Source organism: Cervus canadensis, chromosome X, assembly GCF_019320065.1.
Source record: "Cervus canadensis isolate Bull #8, Minnesota chromosome X, ASM1932006v1, whole genome shotgun sequence".
In the NCBI taxonomy this organism is placed as follows: Eukaryota; Metazoa; Chordata; class Mammalia; order Artiodactyla; family Cervidae; genus Cervus; species Cervus canadensis.
Genome location: NC_057419.1, coordinates 54,738,379 through 54,762,326, shown reverse-complemented (window position 1 = coordinate 54,762,326; position 23,948 = coordinate 54,738,379). Strand labels below are relative to the sequence as shown.

Here is a 23,948-nt window from a genome sequence, read left to right as displayed (position 1 = left end):
CTCAGCATCTTTTATTATGAATTAATACTTCTTGGCCTGGAGATTCTAAGAAAACATTTGTACAGTCAATAAATGATAGATATACTTTATAGGTAACCACATTCTCCCCGATGAGGACCTGGCTGCTTTTCACTGGAGCCTCTTGGGACCAGAACATCCCCTTGCATCACTTAAGGTAATGTGCCCCATTTCATGCCTGTGCATCCATGCCTAGAGGATATCACGTTTTGATTGGAATTTTGATAGAGTAAATCTTTCATTAGGCTTAAATTATTTCAAATACTTACAAAAAATTTATAATTATGGTCAATACTCTTGAAAAGGAGAAACTCAGTTTTCTACCTAATGTATAGGGAAAAATCTAGTTGTACCCCATAGTGTCTTTCTCCCTATGTGTTCCTCTCTCTCACACTACTACCACTGTCACACAGAGTACTTCACTTTTGACACTTCTAGTCACTAAATATGTGGGGAGTTTTCCCCGCACCAAACAATTTTCTGTGATACAAGCTGGGTATCCTACAATTTAACTCAATTCTAACACTATCTACCTGAAGATAGTGTCAGATTAGACAGGTTCAGGACTCAATTCCAAGGACCGCCCCACCCCCCACACACTTTCAGATAGCAGTTGCAAGCCCAGGTTATCACCTGTGCTTCTTACTGACCAACTAGCTATAGATTTGAGGTTCCAATGACTCCCTTCTCGGGTTTAATTAATTTGTTTTTTTTTCCATTTATTTTTATTAGTTGGAGGCTAATTACTTTACAATATTGTAGTGGTTTTTGCCATACATTGACATGAATCAGCCATGGATTTACATGTGTTCCCCATCCCTAACCCCCCTTCCACCTCCCTCCCCATCCCATTAAAGCACCTCATAGAACTCAGGGAAATACATACTTACATATATCAGTTTATTAAAGGGTATGATAAAGGACGCAGATGAACAGCCAGATGAAGAGATACATAGGATGAGGTCTGGGAGGATCCTGAGCACAGGTGTGCTCTTACCACCTAGGAAATTACAAAGATTTTAGGTGCTCTATGCCAGGAACTGCAGTCAGAGAACAATATATGTTTTGTATTCTCTCACACCCTTATTATCTTAAGGGTTCATACAAACCTATGAAGAAAAATGTTAATACTAATACCCTAGTAAATAAAAAAATGAGCAAAGGAAAGAAGCAGACAATTCACAAAAGAGGAACTATAGTGGCCAATAATGTGACTAGGTGTTAAACCTTACTAGTGATCAGAGATGCAAATTGAGTGAGCAATGTGATTTTTTTTAACCTAACAGTTTAGAAAATATTGAAAGATTAGTCTACCCACTCCTGTCAAGGCTGTGTTGAGACTGGTGCTATCATATACTTCTTGTGGTAGTGTAAGTTGGTGGTGGTATTATATTTCCCTAATCCTTTCACTCTCCTAGATGTCTATTTCACATCTTTCCTTCTCTCCTCAAGCCTCTAATTCTCCTTCCTTGCTCATTCTCAGCTCATGACCTGACTTCCTATTTCACTCAGAAAATTGAAGCAATGGAAGCAAAACTTCCACCAGGTCCCACCCTTTCAACTTCTCACCTGCTTGCTCTGCCTGCCTTGGATGACCTGTCACTGTTCCTGTCTTAGGCCAACACTTCTGCCCTTATGCTGAATCCATGCCTCCTTGCTAACTTAAGGACATCACTTCAGAAGTTCTCCCCTCTTTCTCCCCCACCATTTTCCCTCTCTTATTGGCTTTTTCCCATCAGATGCATAGGCATGCATCCATCATAAAAAATAAAACCTGCTCTTGATTTCACTCCCCCCACTCCAAGCTACTGCTCTGTATTTCTTTTTCCCTTTTAGCAAACTCTTCTAGAGAGTTGCCTATGTTTGAGCTGTTTACTGATCCCTTTCTCTGTTCTCTCTTCAATTTGCTGTGCTGAAATTGCTTTCAACAAAGTCACCAGTGACTGTGATGTTAATAAGTCTAATGGCTAGCTCTCAGTTTTCATCTTGCTTGACCAGTCAGCAGTATATGACCCACTTGCTCACTCTCTGAGAACATGTTCTTCACTTGGCTTTGAAGACCCTATTCTCTTGTAGTGTCCTACCTACTTCAGTGGCTGCTGCTTCTGTCTCCTTTGCTGTTTCCTTGTCTTATGTACGTAACTTTGGAGTGTCCCAGAGTTCTATCCTCAGTCCTTTCTCTCTTCTATCCACACACACTGCCTTGGTGGTTGATCTCATCTGGTGTCATGACTTTAAATACCATATGTCCATTAATGACTCCTAAATACATGTCTCCACCTTTGACCTCCCATTTGAACTCTAGCTCCCGATATCTAATGGCCTACTAAACATGTCAAAGAAACACATCCAAAGGAAACTCCTGATCTTTCCCCTAAACCTGTTCCTTCCACAGCCTTCCCTAATTTTCATTAACAGCAGCTTCATCCTTCCAGTTGCTTAGCTTGAAAGGCTTGGAGTCACCCTTGACTTCTCTCTTATTCATGCTCCACCTCTCTTCTGGTCAGGAAATACCATCAGTTCTTCCTTCAAAATATATCCACTTCTCACCAGTTTCACAGCTATTACCTTGGTCAAGCCATCATTCTTGCCTGGATTATTATACCACTTTACTAACTATTGGTCTTCTGCTTTCACTATTTCATGTCTCAATACCTCTCACCCTTGGCCCCAAATCTATTCCCAGTACAACAGCCAGAGTCACTTTAAAAACTGACTCAAATCATGTCACTTCTCTTTTTAAAATTCTCTAATGGCTCTTCATATCACTAACCTAATCTTTACCATGGCCTACAAAGCAATATGCTTTCTGGCCCTCTCATACAGCTCTGATCTCATCTCCTTTTCTTTTGTTTTTAGAATCTTTACATTTACCATTCCCTGTACTGAGACTGCCTTTTCCTCCCACGCAGACATTTCCTCACTCTTATAGGTTTTTCAGATGTTCTTTGGCACTGTGACCTTTCCTGACACACTTTTAAAATTTCCTTCTCCCACACCCGCCACACACAGACAGTTGTATTCTCTAACTCCTTCTCTGCTAACACTTTCTCCATAGCCCTTACCTACATTTACCACACTATACATTATATTATTCTGTTTGTTTCACCAACCTTATCCCATCCTAACACACCTGTACTAGAAATTAAGCTCCCTTGAAGGCAGGGAGTTTTGTCTGTCTTTTTGATTCCTGCATCCCTGATGCCTGGAACAGTGCCAGGCATAAAATAGGCATTAAATATTTATTAAAAGAAGGAATCAATGGTACACCCTATACCTAAGTAATTTGTATTAAAAGCTTTTAGAAGTGGAAAATGGCAAAATGGTTGTCTGAGGCGGCCTAACAAATAGCTGAGAAAAGAACAGAAGTGAAAGGCAAAAGAGAAAAGGAAAGAAATACCCATCTAAACACAGAATTCCAAAGAATAGCAAGGAGAGATAAGAAAGCCTTCCTCAGTGCAATCAATGCAAAGGAATAGAGGAAAACATTGGACTGAGAAAGACTAGAGATCTCTTCAAGAAAATTAGAGATACCAAGGAAACATTTCATGCAAAGATGGGCACAGTAAATGACAGAAACGGTATGGATCTAACAGAAGCAAAAGATACTAAGAAGAGTTGACAGGAATACACAGAAGAACTATACAAAAAAGATCTTCATGACTCAGATAACCATGATGGTGTGATCACTCACCTAGAGCCAGATATCCTGGAATGTGAAGTCAAGTGGACCTTAGGAAGCATCACTACGAACAGAGGTAGTGGAGGTGATGGAATTCCAGCTGAGCTATTTCAAGTCCTAAAAGATGATGCTGTTAATGTGCTGCTCTCAATATGCCAGCAAATTTGGAAAACTCAGCAATGGCCACAGAACTAAAAAAGGTCAGTTTTCATTCCAATCCCAAAGAATGGCAATGCCAAAGAATGTTCAAACTATTGCACAATTGCACTGATTTCACACGCTAGCAAAGTAATGCTCAAAATTCTCCAAGCCAGGCTTCAACAGTATGTGAACCAAGAACTTCCATATGTTCAAGCTGGATTTAGAAAGGGAGAGGAACCAGAGATCAAATTGCCAACATCCATTGGATCATAGAAAAAGCAAGAGAATTCCAAAAAAGCATCTACTTCTGCTTCATTGATTATGCCAAAGCCTTTGACTGTGTGGATCACAACAAACTGTGGGAAATGAGACGGGGATACCAGACCACCTTCCCTGCCTCCTGAGAAACCTGTATGAAGGTCAAAAACCAACAGTTAGAACTGGACATGGAACAATGGACTGGTTCCAAATTGGGAAAGGAATACGTCAAGATTGTATATTGTCACCCTCCTTATTTAACTTATATGCAGAGTACCTCATGAGAAATGCCAGGCTGGATGAAGCACAAGCTGGAATCAAGATTGCTGGGAGAAATATCAATAACCTTAAATATGCAGATGACACCACCCTTAAGGCAGAAAGTGAACAGGAACTAAAGAGCCTCTTGATGAAAGTGAAAGAGGAGAGTGAAAAAGTTGGCTTAAAGTTCAACATTCAGAAAACTAAGATCATGCCATCTGGTCCCATCACTTCATGGGAAATAGATAGGGAAACAGTGGAAACAGTGTCAGACCTTTCTTGGGGGGCTCCAAAGTCACTGCAGATGGTAATTGCAGCAATGAAATTAAAAGACGCTTACTCCTTGGAAGGAAAGTTATGACCAACCTAGATAGCATATTAAAAAGCAGAGACTTTACTTTGCCAACAAAGGTCCGTCTGGTCAACGCTATGGTTTTTCCAGTGGTCATGTATGGATGTGAGAATTGGACTGTGAAGAAAGCTGAGCGCCGAAGAATTGATGCTTTTGAACTGTGGTGTTGGAGAAGACTCTTGAGAGTCCCTTGGACGGCAAGGAGATCAAACTAAAGGAAATCAATCCTGAATATTCTTTGGAAGGACTGATGGTGAACCTGAAGCTCCAATACTTTGGCCACCTGATGCGAAGAGCTGACTCATTTGAAAAGACCCTGATGCTGGAAAAGATTGAAGGCTTGAGGAGAAGGGGACAACAGAGGATGAAATGGTTGGATGGTATCACTGACTTGATGCACATGAGTTTGAGCAAGTTCCGGGAATTGATGATGGATAGGAAAGCCTGGCATGCTGCAGTCTATGGGGTCACAAAAGCACGACATGCGTTTGCAAGGACACGACATGAGCTACTGAAGTGAACTGAACTGAAAAGCTTTTAAGTTGATAGCCTTTTACTCAGCAATTATCATTCTAGAAAACATGTAATTAGATAATTGGAAGGTAGTCAACAAGTCATACCTACATTTCACCATAACATTTAAAATTTTCAAGCATCACAAAAATAGAAAGAGTAATATATAGTTAACTGTCACTGTAACATCTTCTATAACCAGTAGTTGTTAAAATGTGGCCACACTTGCTTGAGTTTTTGTTGTTGTTGCTCTTACTCGTATATTTTAAAACAGATGCCAGTCCTCAAGTTATTTCACTCTCATTTTCTTTGATATGCATATGTAAAACATATGAGCATTTTCTTATTTAGGCACAATGCCATTATTACTCTTAAAAAAATTAATGATAATTTCTTGATATCATCTTAATATCTAATCCATTTTTAGATTTTCATGATTGTCTTACAAAAACTTTTTTGTGGTTACCTCAAATCAGGATTCAAACATGATTCACACATTACAACATTACCTTTAATAGCAGAAGTTTGGAAACAGCTAAAATGTATCATGACAATTTATCATGATTAATTATGGCAGTGCCATAAATCAGTAATCTTTGTTGTGGGATTATGGCTGATATGTTTTTTTCTTTCTTTATCCTTTTCAATCTTGATTCCAAGTGTTCTGTACTGAAAATTATGGGGAAATTAATTTAAAGAAAAGATGATAACTGTCTCTCAGTGGATTTACTGAATTTGAATTCTGCATCTCACCCCTGTCTCACCCTTTTTCTTAATGATCCATCTTAGACATCAATGTGCTTTGCTTATCTTACTTCTTCTAGGTCAGAGCTCATCAGCTGGTTCTTCCTCCCTGTGATGTGGTAATCAAGGCTGTTTCTGAGTATGTTAGTTCCATCAAAGACCCCTCAAACCTGGATGTGGTTGGGAAGGATGTTTTCAAACAGTCTCAGGTAAGCTAGCCTTCACCTTCCTAAGAACGGCCAGTTTTCTTACTTCACAAGTACCACCAGAAGATTTGATCATTTTTGTGCTGCCTGCCTTCTCTCCTCCTCCGTGCTTATCTTCTCCCTTCTTACAGACTAGAGCCCCAAAGTTTCTTTTAGAAAACATCACTAGGCCTGGGTTTAAAGGGTTCTTTTTTACCTTTTTTCTACTGGTTATTAAAGTTATTATGAATTCATTCTACAGAATTTAGAAAATGTCACTTATACTCTCATTACCCAGAAACAACTTGCCATAGTTATCACTCTGGCATATATCCCTCTCTTTTTTTATTCAGTGTATATTTTAATATAAAGGAGGTACTCTTTATTGGAGGAAAATGAGTGCTGAAAAAGACTACTTAAGTATGTCCATATGAAACAACACTGTTTCATTATTAATAGTGAAAAAAGGGCTCACCTGGGATTTTATCTTGTGAAATGAAACTAGAAGTTAGGAAAATAAGTTACTTTTATTTTTGACAATTTCATTTATACTTATGCTTTGGGTTTTTCAGTTTTATTTTAAATTTAAAAGTCAGTAAAACTGACTTGTATGGTTATATGGATTTTTAAAACATGTATAGATTTCTGTAGCCAGTATCACAATCAGGATCAGAACAGTTGAACCTTCCCTGAAATTTCTCATGCTATCCCTTCATAATTATACCCAAACTTATCCCTAATCCCTGGAAACTAACAGTCTATTCTCTGTCATACTTATATCTTTTAGAGAATAGCATGTGAACGGAATCATAGAGTGTGTAATCTTTTAGGAATGGCATTTTTCATTCAAAATAATGCCTTTGAGATTGTTTTAAGTTGTTGAATGTTGCATCTATGGATAATTCATTCCTTTTTATTGCCATAGTATATATTGTGTCACTCTACATCATTTTGTTTATGCTTTCACCCCTAGAGAATATTTGAGTTGTTTCCAGTTTTCAGTGGTTCGAGTAGAGCTTCTATAAACATTTTTGTACAGGTTTTTGTATGAACATGTTTTCATTTCCCTACTGTAATACCTAGCAATGGAAATTCTGGGTCATATGGTAAGTGTATGTTTAACTTAATTTTTTTTCTTTGTTTTAAATTTATTTATTTTAATTGGAGGCTGATTACTTTACAATATTGTAGAGGTTTTTGCCATACATTGACATGAATCAGTCATGGGTGTACGTCTGTTCCCCATCCTGAACCCCCCTACCACCTCCCTCCCCATCCCATCCTGCAGGGTCATCCCAGTGCACCAGCCCTTAGCACCCTATCTCATGCATCGAACCTGGACTGGTGATCTGTTTCACATATGATAATACATGTGTTTCAATTCTATTCTCTCAAATCATCCCACCCTCACCTTCTCCCACAGAGTCCAAAAGACTGTTCTATACATCTGTGTCTCTTTTGCTGTCTCGCATATAGGGTCATTGTTGCCATCTTTCTAAATTCCATATATATGTGTTAATATACTATATTTGTGTTTTTCTTTCTGATTTACTTCACTCTGTGTGATAGCCTCCAGTTTCCTCTACCTCATTAGAACTGATTCAAATGTGTTTTTTTTAATGGCTGAGTAATATTCCATTCTGTATATGTACCACAGCTTTCTCAACCATTCGTCTGCTGATGTGACATCTAGGTTGCTTCCATGTCTTGGCTATTATAAACAGTGCTGTGGTGAACATTGGGGTACATGTGTCTCTTTCAGTTCTGGTTTCCTCAGTGTATGTGCCCAGCAGTGGGATTACTGGGTCATATGGCAGTTCTGTTTCCAGTTTTTTAAGGAATCTCCACACTCTTCTCCATAGTGGCTGTACTAGTTTGCATTCCCACCCACAGTGTAAGAGGGTTACCTTTTCTCCACACCCTCTCCAGCATTTATTGTTTGTAGATTTTAGGATAGCAGCCATTCTAACCAGTGTGAGATGGCACCACATTGTGGTTTTGATTTGCATTTCTCTGATACTAAGTGATGTTAAGCATCTTTTCATGTGTTTGTTAGCCATCTGTATGTCTTTTTTGGAGAAATGTCTGTTTAGTTCTTTGGCCCATTTTTTGATTGGGTCATTTATTTTTCTGGAATTGAGTTGAAAGAACTGCTTGTATATTTTGAGATTAATTCTTTGTCAGTTGCTTCGTTTGCTATTATTTTCTCCCATTCTGAAGGCTGTCTTTTCACCTCGCTTATAGTTTCCTTTGTTGTGCAAAAGCTTTTAAGTTTAATTAGGTCCCATTTGTTTAGTTTTGCTTTTATTTCCAATACTCTGGGAGGTGGGTCATAGAGGATCCTGCTGTGATTTATGTCGGAGAGTGTTTTGCCTATGATTTCCTCTAGGAGTTTTATAATTTCTGGTCTTACATTTAGATCTTTAATCCATTTTGAGTTTATTTTTGTGTATGGTGTTAGAAAGTGTTCTAGTTTCCTTCTTTTACAGTGGTTGACTAGTTTTCCCAGCACCACTTGTTAAAGAGATTGTCTTTTCTCCATTGTATATTCTTGCCTCCTTTGTGGAAGATAAGGTGTCTATAGGTGCGTGGAGTTGTCTCTGGGCTTTCTATTCTGTTCCATTGATCTATATTTCTGTCTTTGTGCCAGTACCATACTGTCTTGATGACTGTAGCTTTGTAGTATAGCCTGAAGCCAGGCAGGTTGATTTCTTCCAGTTCCATTCTTCTTTCTCAAGATTGCTTTGGCTATTTGAGGTTTTCTGTATTTCTGTACAAATTGTGAAATTATTTGTTCTAGTCTCTTGAAAAATACCGTTGGTAGCTTGATACAGATTGCATTGAATCTATAGATTGCAAACTTAAACTTTAGAAGACTCTGCCAAACCATTTTCAAGGGTGGCTGTTGTGTTCCTTAAAAGTAATTGTTATTGTTAGTATTAGTCATTTTAACAGCTGTGTAGTGGTAGTTCATCATAATTTTAATTTGCCTTTCTCAAATAACTAATGATGAACATTTTTTTTCCTTAGCTTATTTGCCATCCATATATTCTGTTTGGTGAATGGTCTGTTCATGAACAGTCTTTTGCATATTTTTTAACTGGGTTGTTTGATTACTTATTATTGAGTTTCAAGAATTCATGACCTTTTGTCAGAAACTTGGTTTGTAAATATTTTCCCCTAGTGTATAGTTTGTCTTTATATTCTTTTAAGGGTCATTTACAAAGTGAAAGTTTTCCAGTTTTATCTTTTTTGGATCATGCTTTTGCTGTCATGTCTAAGAACTCTTTCCCTAACTGCAATCCCAGATGGAGCTGGTGGTAAAGAACCCACCTGCCAGATCAGATGTAAGGGACTCAGGTTCGATCCCTGGGTCGGAAAGATCCCCTGGAGGAGGGCATGGCAATCCACTCCAATATTCTTGCCTGGAGAATCCCATGGACAGAGAAGCCTGCAGTCTACAGTCCATAGGGATCCAAAGAGTCAGACACAACTGAAGAGACTTAGCACTCAAGCAAAACAATATTGTCCTGTTTTCCTCTAAGAATTTTATAGTTTTACTTTTTACATTTAGAACCAGTCATCAGTTTTGAGCTCATATTTTTTGAAGTGGGAGGTATTTTGTTTTCCTTTTACATATGGTTGTTCAGTGGTTTCAACAAAGTTTTGTGAAAAGATTCTTCTTTCTCCACTGAATTGCCTTTGTCAAAAATCAATTGTTCAGGACTCCCTTGGTGGTCCAGTGGTTCACAATCCACAGGCCAGTGAAGGGGACATTGATTTGATCCCTAGCCTGACAAAATGTGGTCCACTGGAGAAGGGAATGGCAAACCACTTCAGTATTCTTGCCTTGAGAACCCCAAGAACAGTATGAAAAGGCAAAATAGGCAAGATAGGACACATAAGGATGAACTCCCCAGGTCAGTAGGTGCCAATATGCTACTGGAGATCAGTGGAGAATTAACTCCAGAAAGAATGAAGAGATGGAGTCAAAGCTAAAGCAACACCCAATTGTGGATGTGACTGGTGATGGAAGTAAAGTCCAATGCTGTAAAGTGCTGTATTGCATAGGAACCTGGAATGTTAGGTCCATGAAACAAAGCAAATTGGAAGTGGTCAAACAGGAGATGGCAAGAGTGAATGTCTACATTTTAGGAATCCGCGAACTAAAATGGACTGGAATGGGTGAATTTAACTCAGATGACCATGATATCCACTACTGTGGGCAGGAATCCCTTAGAATAAATGGAGTAGCCATTATGGTCAACAAAAGTCTGAAATGCAGTACTTGGATGCGATCTCAAAAATGACAGAATGATCTCTGTTCATTTCCAAGGCAAATCATTCAGTATCACAGTAATCCAAGGCTATGCCCTGACCAGTAATGCTGAAGAAGCTGAAGTTCAGTGGTTCCATGAAGACCTACAAGACCTCTTAGAACTAACACCCAAAAAACATGTCCTTTTTATTATAGGGGACTGGAATGCAAAAGGAGGAAGTCAAGAAATATCTGGAGTAACAGGCAAATTTGGCCTTGGAGTACAGAATGAAGCATGGCAAAGGCTAACAGAGTTTGGCCAAGAGAATGCACTGGTCATAGCAAACACCCTCTTCCAACAACACAAGAGAAGACTCTGCACATGGATATCACCAGATGGTCAATACCAAAATCAGATAGATTATTTATTTGCAGCCAAAGATGGAGAAGCTCTATACAGTCAGCAAAAACAAGACTGGGAGCTGACTGTGGCTCAGATCATGAACTCCTTATTGCCAAATTCAGACTTAAATTGAAGAAAGTAGAGAAAACCATTAGACCATTCAGGCATGACTTAAATCAAATCCCTTAACGACTATACAGTGGAAGTGACAGATGTAAGGGATTCAACCTGATAGACAGAGTGCCTGAAGAACTATGGGTGGAGATTCGTGACATTGTATAGGAAGCAGTGATCAAGACCATACCCAAGAAAAAGAAATGAAAACCGGCAAAATGGTTGTCTGAGGAGGCCTTACAAATAGCCGAGAAAAGAAGAGAAGCAAAAGGCAAAGGAGATAAGGAAAGATATGCCCATCTGAATGCAGAGTTCCAAAGAATAACAAGGAGAGATAAGAAAGCCTTCCTCAGTGATGAATGCAAAGAAATAGTGGAAAACAATGGAATAGGAAAGACTAGAGATCTCTTCAAGAAAATTAGAGATACCAAGGGAACATTTCATGTGAAGATGGGCACAATGAAGGACATAAATGGTATGGACCTAACAGAAGCAGAAGATATTAAGAAGAGGTGGCAAGAATACACAGAAGAACTATACAGAAAAGATCTTCATGACCCAGATAATCACAAATGGTGAGATCACTCACCTAGAGCCAGACATCAGGGAATGCAAAGTCAAGTGGGCCTTAGGAAGCATCACTACGAACAGAGCTAGTGGAGGTGATGGAATTCCAGTTGAGCTATTTCAAATCCTAAAAGATGATGCTGTGAAAGTGCTGCACTCAGTATGCCAGCAAATTTGGAAAATCGGCAGTGACCACGGGACTGGAAAAGGTCAGTTTTCATTCCCGTCCCAAAGAAACACAATGCAAAGAATGCTCAAACTACTGCACAATTGCACTCATCTCACATACTAGTAAAGTAATGCTCAAAATTCTCCATGCCAGACCTTAAAAGTACATGAACCAAGAACTTCCAGATGTTTAAGAAAAGTCAGAGGAACCAGAGGTCAAATTGCCAACATCCTTTGGATCATCAAAAAAACAAGAAAGTTCCAGAAAAACATGTATTTCTGCTTTATTGACTATGCTAAAGCCTTTAACTGTGTGGATCGCAATAAACTGTGGAAAATTATTCAAGATATAGGAATACCAGACCACCTGACCTGTCTCTTGAGATACCTATATGCAGGTCAGGAAGCAACAGTTAGAACTGGACATGGAACAACAGACTGGTTCCAAATAGGAAAAGGAGTACGTCAAGGCTGTATATTGTCACCCTGCTTATTTAACTTATATGCAGAGTACATTATGAGAAACGCTGGACTGGATGAAGCACAAGCTGGAATCAAGATTGCCGGGAGAAATATCAATCACCTCAGATATGCAGATGACACCACCCTTATGGCAGAAAGCGAAGAGGAACTAAAAAGCCTCTTGACGAAAGTGAAGGAGGACAGTGAAAAAGTTGGCTTAAAGCTCAACATTCAGAAAACTAAGATCATGGCATCTGGTCCCATCACTTCGTGGGAAATAGATAGGGAAACAGTGGAAACAGTGTCAGACTTATTTTTTTTTTTTTGGTGGGGGGCTCCGAAGTCACTCCAGATGGTGATTGCAGCAATGAAATTAAAAGACGCTTACTCCTTGGAAGGAAAGTTATGACCAACCTAGATAGCATATTAAAAAGCAGAGACATTACTTTACCAACAAAGGTCCGTCTAGTCAAGGCTATGGTTTTTCCAGTGGTCATGTATGGATGTGAGAGTTGGACTGTGAAGAAACCTGAGCGCCGAAGAATTGATGCTTTTGAACTGTGGTGTTGGAGAAGAGTCTTGAGAGTCCCTTGGACTGCAAGGACATCCAACCAGTCCATCCTAAAGGAGATCAGTCCTGGGTGCTCATTGGAAGGACTGATGCTGAAGATGAAACTCCAATACTTTGCCCACCTTGTGCGAAGAGTTGACTCATTGGAAAAGACCCTGATGTTGGGAGGGATTGGGGGCAGGAGGAGAAGGGGACGACAGAGGATGAGATGGCTGGATGGCATCACTGACTCGATGGACATGAGTTTGGATAAACTCCGGGAGATGGTGATGGACAGGGAGGCCTGGCATGCTGCGATTCATGGGGTCTTAAAGAGTCGGACATGACTGAGTGACTGAACTGAACTGATGTGAAAAACTGACTCATTTGCAAAGACCCTGATGCTGGGAAAGATTGAAGGTGGGAGGAGACGGGGACGACAGGGGATGAGATGATTAGATGGCATCACCGACTCAGTGGACATGAGTTTGAGTAACTCTGGATCTGATGATGGACAGGGAGGCCTGTTGTGCTGCAGTCCATGGGGTCACAAAGAGTCAGACACGACTGAGCAACTGAACTGACTGACTGAACTGGGAAGATTCCGCATGTTACAGAGCATGTAAGCCCGGGCACCACAAGTACTAAGCCCATGCTCTAGAACCTGAGCCACAATTACTGAGCCCACATGTGACAACTTTTGTAGCCCGTGCACCCTAGAGTCTGTCTGTGCAAGAGGAGAAACCACTGTAATGAGAAGCCCAGGCACTGCAACTAGAGAGTAATTCCCACTCTCCGTAACGAGAGAAAGCCTGTGCCCAGCAACAAAGACACTGTGCAGCCAAAAATAAAAATTAGATAATTTTAAAAATTGATTATTCATATTTGTATGGATCTGTTTCTGGACCATAGTCTGTTTAGTTGACTATGTATCTCTCTGTTTTCAAATAGAACACTGTTTTGAATCCTGTAGCTCTATGGTAAGTCTTAAGACTGGGTAGTGATTTCTCTAATTGTACTCTTCTTTTTCAAAATTATTTTGTGTATTTTAATTCCTTTTTTTTTCCATATAAATTTTAGAAGAATGCTGTCTATATCTACAAAAAAATCCTAGTGGATTTTAATTGTAATTCCTTTTAATATATACATGAATTTGGTCAGTATTCACTTCTGCATTTGTTTAGGTTGTCTTTGATTTATTTAGTTCATCATTTTTTTAATATTTTTCAGCATATAAGTCTTATACATTGTTTTATATTTATGTTTAAGTATTTCATCTTGAATGTACCTATTATAAATGATATTGTTTTATTCCAATTTCTGTTTGTTCATTGCTAGTGTATAGAAATATGACTGATTTTTGTGTGTTGACCTTGTATTCTGCAACCTTTGTAAATTTACTAGGAGCTTTTTGGTAGGTTTCTTGGTATTTTCTGTAGAGGCGATCATTTTACCAGTAAATGGAACAATTTTAGTTCTTTCTTTTCCAGTTATATGCCTTTTTTTTTCTTATTGCACTATCTAGGATTTCTAAACAGTGTTGAATAGGAGTACTGAGAGAATGTCCTCTTTGGGGAAAGCATTCAGTCAGCATTTAGAGAGATGGGTTTTTTTGATGCATGTTATTAGGTTGAAGAAGATCTCTTTCTAGTTTACTAAAAGTTCTTATCATTAATGGATGATATATTTTATCAAATGCATTTTGTGTGTCTATTGTTAGGATCATGTGCTTTTTCTTATTTAGTCCATTGATTTTTGAATATTGAGCCATCCTTGCATTCCCAAGAGATGGTAAAAATGTATTATCCTTGTTTTTTATTGTTGGATTTGAATTACTTGTATTTCACTGAGTATTTTTGCCTGTATTTTCATGAGGAATCTTGAACTATATTTTTTATGTGTGTTTGTGTTCTCTTTGGTTTTGATATCAGGTTGATGCTGGAATAATAACGTGAGTTGGCAAGTATTCCTTCTATTTTTTGGAAGAGATTGTATAGAATTGGTGTTTTTCTTCTTTAATTGGTTGGTAGAATTTTCCAGTGATGTATTTATCATGGATTTCTTTGAATTTATCTTGTTTAGAGTTTGCTGAGTTTCTTTCATTTCTAAGTATATCATTCACTAAATTTGAGAAGTTTTCAGCTATTATTCTTCAAGCAGATTTTCTGTTCCACATTCTCCTTTCCTCCGGTGTTTGACCTGTTGGTATTACCCCATAGATACCTAAGACTGTGATTTTTTAAACAACTATCTTCCTCTCTGATTTTCACACTGGACAGTTTCTATTGATACATCATTAACTTTGTTGATTCTTTCCTTGATCATCTATTTTCTTTTTTAAAATTTTTTTTATTGGAGTATAGTTGATTTATAATGTATTAGTTTCAGGTGTACAGCAAAGTGACTCAGTTAAACCCATACAAGTATCCATTCATCTTTAAGTTCTTCTCCCATATAGATTATTACAGAATATTAGGTAGAGTTTCCTGTGCTATACCATAGGTCCTTATTAGTTATCTATTTTATATATAGTAATATGTATATGTTAATCCCAGCCTCCTGATTTATCTTTCCCCACCTTTCACCTTAGGTAACCGTAAGTTTTTCTACTTCTGTGACTCAGTTTCTGTTTTGTAATTTTTGTAATTAAGTTCCATTTGCACCATTTTTTTAAGATTCCACATATAAGTGATATCATATGATACTTGTCTTTCTCTGTCTGACTTACTTAGTATGATAATCTCTAGATCCACCCATGTTGCTGCAGATGGCATTATTTCATTCTTTCATATGTGAGTAATATTCCATTATTTTTATAGGTACTACATCTTTATCCATTCCTCTGTCAATTGACACTTAGGTTGCTTCCATGTCTTATTGAAGTTGGTCATCTCTTTTCTGCTATAGAATCCATCCAACAAATTTTTTTTAAAAAAATCTGGGTATTGTATTTTAAGTTCTAAAATTTCCATTTCGTTTCTCTTTATGTATTACCTCTCTTTACTGAGATTTTTTTTTTTGAGTTTTGAATTTACATCTGTTAAGAATCAGATGTATACTACATATACCTTTTTTTCAAGTTGAATTGAGAATCAAAGTGAACAGAGGAAAAGTGTTAACTAGTAGAAACGTTCTAAAGTTCTACTCCTTATTTTTGCTGAGATTTTCTTTGTTTCAAAAGTGTTTCTTCTACATTTAAGCATTTTTATAAAGCTGCTTAAAGATTTTGTCAGATAATTTCAACATGTGTGTCATCTCAGCATTGGCATATATTGATTATTTCATTCAGTGTAACATTTTCCTGGTTATGCCCAAACCAAGTAAAACTGGATTGGACATTTTGAATTTTATGTTATGAGATTCTTGGTCTTATTTCAATATAATGGAGAATGTTGATAGTTTTGTATTAAGAAGCAATTGACCCATTTAAGTTCAGACCACAAGTTCTTAGCATCCTACAGTCGTTTCAGTGTCAGTACAATTTTCAAAGCCTTTGCAAATATATTTGGATCAGTGCCATGAATGCCACACAGTGGTCAGTCTGGGGTTTAGGTAGTGGTTTATTTCTTCAGTCTTCAGAGTCGGTGGTCTGCTGTTTTAAGTGTCAGATCCACACTTGTGCTGCTCCCTCTTTACAATCCATTTAGTACTTCCAAGTTCATTCAGTTCAGTTCAGTCACTCAGTCGTGTCCGACTCTTTAAGACCCCATGAATCGCAGCATGCCAGGCCTCCCCATCCATCACCATCTCCCGGAGTTTACCCAAACTCATGTCCATCGAGTCGGTGATGCCATCCAGCCATCTCATCCTCTGTCGTCCCCTTCTCCTCCTGCCCCCAATCCCTCCCAGCATCAGAGTCTTTTCCAGTGAGTCAACTCTTCGCACAAGGTGGGCAAAGTATTAGAGTTTCATCTTCAGCATCAGTCCTTCCAATGAGCACCCAGGACTGATCTCCTTTAGGATGGACTGGTTGGATGTCCTTGCAGTCCAAGGGACTCTCAAGACTCTTCTCCAACACCACAGTTCAAAAGCATCAATTCTTCGGCGCTCAGGTTTCTTTACAGTCCAACTCTCACATCCATACATGACCACTGGAAAAACCATAGCCTTGACTAGACGGACCTTTGTTGGTAAAGTAATGTCTCTGCTTTTTAATATGCTATCTAGGTTGGTCATAACTTTCCTTCCAAGGAGTAAGCGTCTTTTAATTTCATTGCTGCAGTCACCATCTGCAGTGATTTTGGAGCCCCCCAGAATAAAGTCTGACACTGTTTCCACTGTTGCCCCATCTATTTGCCATTTGGGCCACCCTTTTTCAGCATCTCGGGCCAAGCAGCAGGACAGAGAAAAGGTACTAAAGGCTCACCCCACCCTCTGGAGATCACTGCTTCTCTGATTGGAGAGGAAGATTCCTCATTGAGACATTTAGCTTCCTGTTATTCATCTATTGCTACTGCTGTCACTACCGGTTTGCTTTATGCTGGCACACATTAGAACAGAAAAAAGAAAAATGGGAGTATTTCCATACATTTTCTTGAGTTTTTAGAGACTCCTTTCCCACTTTTCAAGCCAGAACTGGACTAAGATTTCTCCTGGAGCTGTCTCCACGTCAATGGATGCTTCCAGATTTTAGGCTGCATTGTGTCCACACCAGGGGACATTGGAGGAAAAAGAAATGTGAAACTCACCCTTGGTTTTTGTAGTATTTTGAATTCTGGCCTTCTTCCCCAATCCTCCTTCTAATGTTTGCTTTTCAGAGTCTTCAAATAACTGCTCCTGGTTGCTATAACTACCTTCAGAAGGAACAAGGTAGATGTACTAATCCCATCTTATTCAGAATGGAATCACTTCATGGCAAACAGATGGGGAAACAATGGAAACAGTGACAGACTTTATTTTCTTGGGCTCCAAAATCACTGCAGATGGTGACTGCAGCCATGAAATTAGAAGACACTTGCTCCTTGGAAGAAAAGTTATGACAAACCTAGACTGCGTATTAAAAAGCAGAGACATTACTTTGCCAACAAAACTCTGTCTAGTCAAAGCTATGGTTTTTCCAGTAGTCCTGTATAGATGTGAGAGTTGGACCATAAAGAAAGCTGAGCGCCAAAGAACTGTGGTGTTGGAGAAGACTCTTGAGAGTCTCTTGGACTGCAAGGAGATCCAACCAGTCAAACCTAAAGGAAATCAGTCCTGAATATTCTTTGGAAGGACTGATGCTGAAGTTCCAACACTTGGGCCACCTGATGAGAAGAACTAACTCATTGGAAAAGACCCTGATGCTGGGAAAGATTGAAGACAGGAAAAGAAGGGGACGACAGAGGATGAGATGGTTGGATGGCACACCAACTAATGGACATGAGTTTGAGCAAGCTCCAGGAGATGGTGAAAGACAGAGAAGCCTAGAGTTCTGCAGTCTATGGGGTCACAGAGAGTTGGACATGACTGAGCGACTGAACAACAGCTATAAATTTTTTAAATGAATAAAGAATAAGTTTTCCAAACAAAATTTTGTGATAGCTCTCCTACCCACTAGGTCACATTTAACTTTCTAGCACAATTTAAGTGCTGTGTTTGTTTTAATAAAAAGTATATTGGGTTATATTATCTTAAAAGATTTACTTTCTTTTGATATTCAGATCATTCTTTTTTCAAGTGCCTTTCCTGCCATGATCTTTCATAATTCTCTCTTCCATCATTGTTGAAAACTAACTGTAACAGATCCTCATTGGTCTGTGGCTTCTAGCATAATGTGAGCCATCTTCCATCATGTGCCTTTACTTTGGGAAATCCTGACTTTATGACAGATATGCCCATTCACTTTGTTACTTTGCATTGCACTTTCAGCTGTTTGCATGAGACAATTAGGAAGAGATTGACCCATAGAAAAAGAAATTGCCATATTCGGTAGAGAGAGATCCTAGTATTAAGCAGGGAATACTGTTTAAATGGAGAATACATTTTCCTGCTGATTTTTTATTGCAATAAAAATGCATGTAAAATTTACCATCTTAAACATTGTAAATATACATTCAGTGGTATTAATTACATTCATAATATTGTGTAACCATTATCATCATTCATCCCTATAACTCTTATGATCTTGTAAAACTGAAAATCTACAACCATTAAAAGATAAGTTCCCATTCTCTCCTCCCTCTCAGCCCATTCTACTTTTGATCTCTGATTTTGACTACTTTACATACTTCATATAAGTAGAATTATACTATATATAGGAAATTCCTAGTGGCTTAGCAGTAAAGAATCTGCCTTCAGTGCAATAGGCACAAGAGACACAGGTTCAATCCCTGGGTGAGGAAGATCCCCCGGAGAAGGAAATGGCCACGCACTCCAGTATTCTTGCCTGGATGGACAGAGGAGCCTGATGGGGCTATAGTCCATGGGGTTGCAATAAGTCGGACATGACTGAGCATGCTTGCATATGCATTTGCATTTGCAATGGGCTTATTTCACTTAGAATAATGTACTTAAAGTTTTTCCATGTTGTAGCATGTATCAGAATATCCTTCCATTTTAATATTGAATAATATTCTGTTGTCCCTTTCATGAATCACAGCCTTGTAATGGCAAAGGGGCTTGTGTAACTCAGTGAAGATGTGAGCCTTGCTGTGCACGGCCACCCAAGATTGATGTGGTCCACTGGATGAGGAAATGTCAACCCACTCCAGTATTCTTGCTTGGAGAACTCCATGATCAGTATGAAAAGGCAAAAAAATATGACACCAGAAGATGATGGTCATAGCAAAACACCCTTTTCCAACAACCCAAGAGACAACTCTGCATGTGGACATCACCAGGTGGTCAAAACCAAAATCAGACTGATTATGTTCTTTGCAGCCAAAGATGGAGAAAGTCTATACAGTCAGCAAAAACAAGACCTGGAGATGAATGTGGCTCACATCACGAGCTCCTTATTGCAAATTTCAGACTAAAATTGAAGAGAGTAGGGAAAATCACTAGGCCCATTCAAGAACGAAAGAAACTGAAAGAAAGTGAAGTCACTCAGTTGTGTCCGACTCTTTGCGACCCCGTGGACTATAGCCTACCAGGCTCCTCCATCTGTGGGATTCTCCAGGCAAGAATACTGGAGTGGGTTACCATTTCCTTCTCCAGGGGATCTTCCCGACCCAGGGATCGAGCCCGGGTCTCCCGCATTGGAGGCAGACGCTTTTACCTCTGAGCCACCAGGGAAGCCCATTCAGGTATGACCTAAATCAAATCCCTTATGATTATACAGTGGAGGTGATGAATAGATTCAAGGGATTAAATCTGGTAGACAGAGTGCCTGAAGAACTATGGATGGAGGTTCATAATGTTTTACAAGAGGCAGTGACCAAAAACATCTCAAAGAAAAAGAAATGCAAGAAGGCAAAGTGGTTGTCTGAGGAGACTTTACAAATAGCTGAGGAAAGAAGTGATGTGATAGGCAAGGGAGAAAGGGAAAGATATACCCATCTGAATGCAGAGTTCCAGAGAATAGCAGGGAGAGATAAGAAGACCTTCTTACATAAACAGTGCAAAGAAATAGAGGAAAACAATAGAATAGGAAAGACTAGAGATCTCTTCAAGAAAATTGGACAAATTGAGGGAATATTACATGCAAGTATGGCCATGATAAAGGACAGAAACGGCAAGGACTTAACAGATTAAGAAGAGGTGGAAAGAATACACAAAACAACTATACAAAAAATGTCTTAATGACCTGGATAATCATGATGGTGTGGTCATTCACCTAGAACCAGACATCCTGGAGTATAAAGTCAAGTGGGCTTTCAGTTCATTTCAGTCGCTCAGTTGTCTACGACTCTTTGTGACCCCATGAATCGCAGCACACCAGGCCTCCCTGCCTATCACCAGCTCCCAGAGTTTACTCAAATTCATGTCCATCAAGTCGGTGATGCCATCAAGCTAACTCATCCTCTATTGTCCCCTTCTCCTCCTGCCTTCAGTCTTTCCCAGCATCAGGGTCTTTTCAAATGAGTCAGCTCTTCGCATCAGGTGGCCCAAGTATTGGAGTTTCAGCTTCAACATCAGTCCTTCCAATGAACACCCAGGACTGATATCCTTTAGGATGGACTGGTTGGATATCCTTGCAGTCCGAGGGACTCTCAAGAGTCTTCTCCAACACCACAGTTCAAAAGCATCAATTCTTCGGTGCTCAGCTTTCTTCATAGCCCAACTCTCACATCCATACGTGACCACTGGAAAAACCATAGCCTTGAGTAGACAGACCTTTGTTGGCAAAGTAATGTCTCTGCTTTTTAATATGCTATCTAGGTTGGTCATAACTTTCCTTCCAAGGAGTAAGTGTCTTTTAATTTCATTGCTGCAATCACCATCTGCAGTGATTTTGGAGCCCAGAAAAATAAAGTCTGACCCTGTTTCCACTGTTTCCCTATCTATTTCCCATGAAGTGATGGGACCAGATGCCATGATCTTAGTTTTATGAATGTTGAGCTTTAAGCCAACTTTTCACTCTCCTCTTTGTCTTTCATCAAAAGGCTTTTTAGTTCCTGTTCACTTTCTGCCATAAGGGTAGTGTCATCTGCATATCTGAGGTTATTGATATTTCTCCCGGCAATCTTGATTCCAGCCTGTGCTTCTTCCAGCCCAACATTTCTCATGGTGTACTCTGCATATAAGTTAAATAAGCAGGGTGACAATATACAGCCTTGATGTACTCCTTTTCCTATTTGGAACCAGTGGGCTTTAGGAAGCATTATTGTGAACAAAGCTAGTGGAGGTGACGAAATTCCAGCTGAGCTATTTAAAATCCTAAAAGATGATGCTGTTAAAAGTGCTCACTCAATGTGCCAGCAAATTTGGAAAACTCGGCTGTGCCCATAGGACTGGAAATGTCAGTTTCATTCCAATCCCAAGGAAAGGCAATGCCAAAGAGTGTTCAAACTACCGTACAGTTATGCTTATTTCACATGCTAGCAAGGTAATATTCAAAATCCTTCAAGCTAGGCTTCAGCAGTACAGGAACCAATAACTTCCACATGTATAAGCTGGGTTTCAAAGAGGGAGAGGAACCAGAGATCAAATTGCCAACATTCATTGGATCATGGAGAGAGCAAAGGAGTTCCAGAAAAAAAATCTACTTCTGCTTCACTGACTGTGCTAAAGCCTTTGACTACGTAGCTCACAACAAACTGGAAAATTCTTAAAGAGATGATTGTACCAGACCACCTTACCTGTCTCCTGAGAAATTTGTACGCAGGTAAGAGACACGGGTTCGATCTCTGAGTAGGGAAGATCCCCTGGAGGAGGAAATGGCACCCATCTCCAGTATACTTGGGGCTTCCCTCGATGGCTCAGCCAGTAAAGAATCTGCCTGCAGTGCAGGAGATGCAAGAGACGTGGGTTCGTTCCCTAGGTTAGGAAGATCCCCTGGAGGGGGAAATGCAACCCACTCTACTATTCTTGCCTGAAAAATCTCATGGACAGAGGAGCCTGGCAGGCTACAGTCAGTTCAAAGGGTCGCAAAGAGTTGGACCTGACTGAGTGACTAAGAAAGCAATAAGCAATGGTTAGAAACAGACATGGAACAACTGACTGGTTCAAAATTGGGAAAGGAGTAAAACAAGGCTATATATTGTCACTCTGCTTATTTAATTATATACAGAGTGCATCATGCAAAATGTGGGCTGGTTGAATCACAAGCTGGAACCAAGATTGCTGAGAGAAATATCAACCTCAGATATACAGATGATACCACTACAGTGTCAAAAAGTGAAGAGGAACTGAAGAACCTCTTGATGAGGGTGAAAGAACTGGCTTGAAACTCAACATTAAAGAACTAAGATCATGGTATCTGGTCCCATCAGTTCATGGCAAATAGAAGGGGAAAAAGTGGAAGCAGTGACAGATTTTATTTTCTTGGGCTCCAAAATCACTATGGACAGTGATTGCAGCCATGAAATTAAAAGACACTTGCTCCTTGGAAGGGAAGTTATGACCAACCTATACAGCAAATTAAAAAGGAGAGGCATCACTTTGTAGACAAAGGTCTGTATAGTCAAAGCTATGTTTCCAACAGTCATATATGGATATGAGAGTTGGACTACAAATAAAGCTGAGTACCAAAGAATTGATGCTTTTGAATTGTGGTATTGGAGAATACTCTTGAGAGTCCCTTGGACTGCAAGGAGATCAAACCTGTCAATCCGAAAGGAAATCAACCCTGTTTATTCATTGGAAGGAGTGTTGCTGAAACCTGATACAAAGAGATGACTCATTGGAAAAGACCCTGATGGCTGGGAGAGATTGAAGACAAAAGGAGACGGAGGTGGCAGAGGATGAGATGGTTAGATAGCATCAGCAACTCAGTGGACATGAATTTGAGCAAATTCCCGGAGATAGTAGAGGACAGAGGAATCTGGCACGCTGCAGTCCATGGATGCATAACTTAGAGACTCAACCAGCAATAATACTCCATTGTTTGTAGATGGAGGAAAAATTTTGTACATGCTCAGTTGAGTGTTGAATATTTTTAATGTTATAGCTTTTGCTTGCCTTTGTAGCTTAATTATAAGAATCCCCCTTTGACTAAACAAAACAAAGTTGTTTAATAGTGACTTTCCTTCTAATTCCATCCTAAATGCTTTGCAGTATTTCCTAGTCCTCTTTATATGTTTTATGTGTTAGTCATCTCAGTGTAGTCATCTTTAACTTGCTTTTTCCACTTAACATTATGTCTTAAACCATTCTTCATTGTTGCTATATAATTTTCACAAATATTTTGAACAGTTATAGAGTTATCAGAACTCTTTTAAACAAACATACAAAATCTGCTAGGTAACAGCATCAAATTATGAATTTCTACTCTGCTACTTGTGGCCTCTGTGGATCTGTTAACAAAAAGGTTAGGAGCTTCCATGGTGGTCCAGTGACTAAGAATCCACCTGCTAATGCAGGGGACATGGGTTCAATCCCTGGTCCAGGAAGATTCCACATACCACAGGGCAACTAAGCCCATGTGCCACAACTACTGAAGCCCCTGCACCCTAGAGCCTGTGCTCTGCATCAAGGTTAGTCACCACAATGAGAAACCTGCGCTCCACAACTAGAGAATGTCCGTGCAGCAATGAAGACCAGTGCAGCCAAAAAAATTAATTAATTAAAAAATAAATATGTAAAACAAAAAGAGTAAGGCTTAATTAAAAATGATCATATGTAAAATACTGAGTAAACTTCTATAGATAAGTCCCATGTTAGCAGAATATAAGTATGAATAAACCATTCTTTG

At 39.3% G+C, this 23,948-nt stretch overlaps 1 protein-coding gene across 3 annotated transcripts in view; it reads left to right on the top strand.

Annotated features, from left to right (window-relative positions):
* The window catches only part of FAM120C (family with sequence similarity 120C), a 131,017-nt gene that overhangs the window by 46,917 nt on the left and 60,152 nt on the right, over positions 1–23,948 (top strand). For all 3 annotated transcript variants that reach the window (XM_043457764.1, XM_043457765.1, XM_043457766.1), the window contains exons 3-4: positions 93–175; positions 6,050–6,178. In XM_043457764.1, coding sequence (XP_043313699.1) covers positions 93–175; positions 6,050–6,178 — 212 coding nt within the window. The remainder of the gene's footprint in view (positions 1–92; positions 176–6,049; positions 6,179–23,948) is intronic.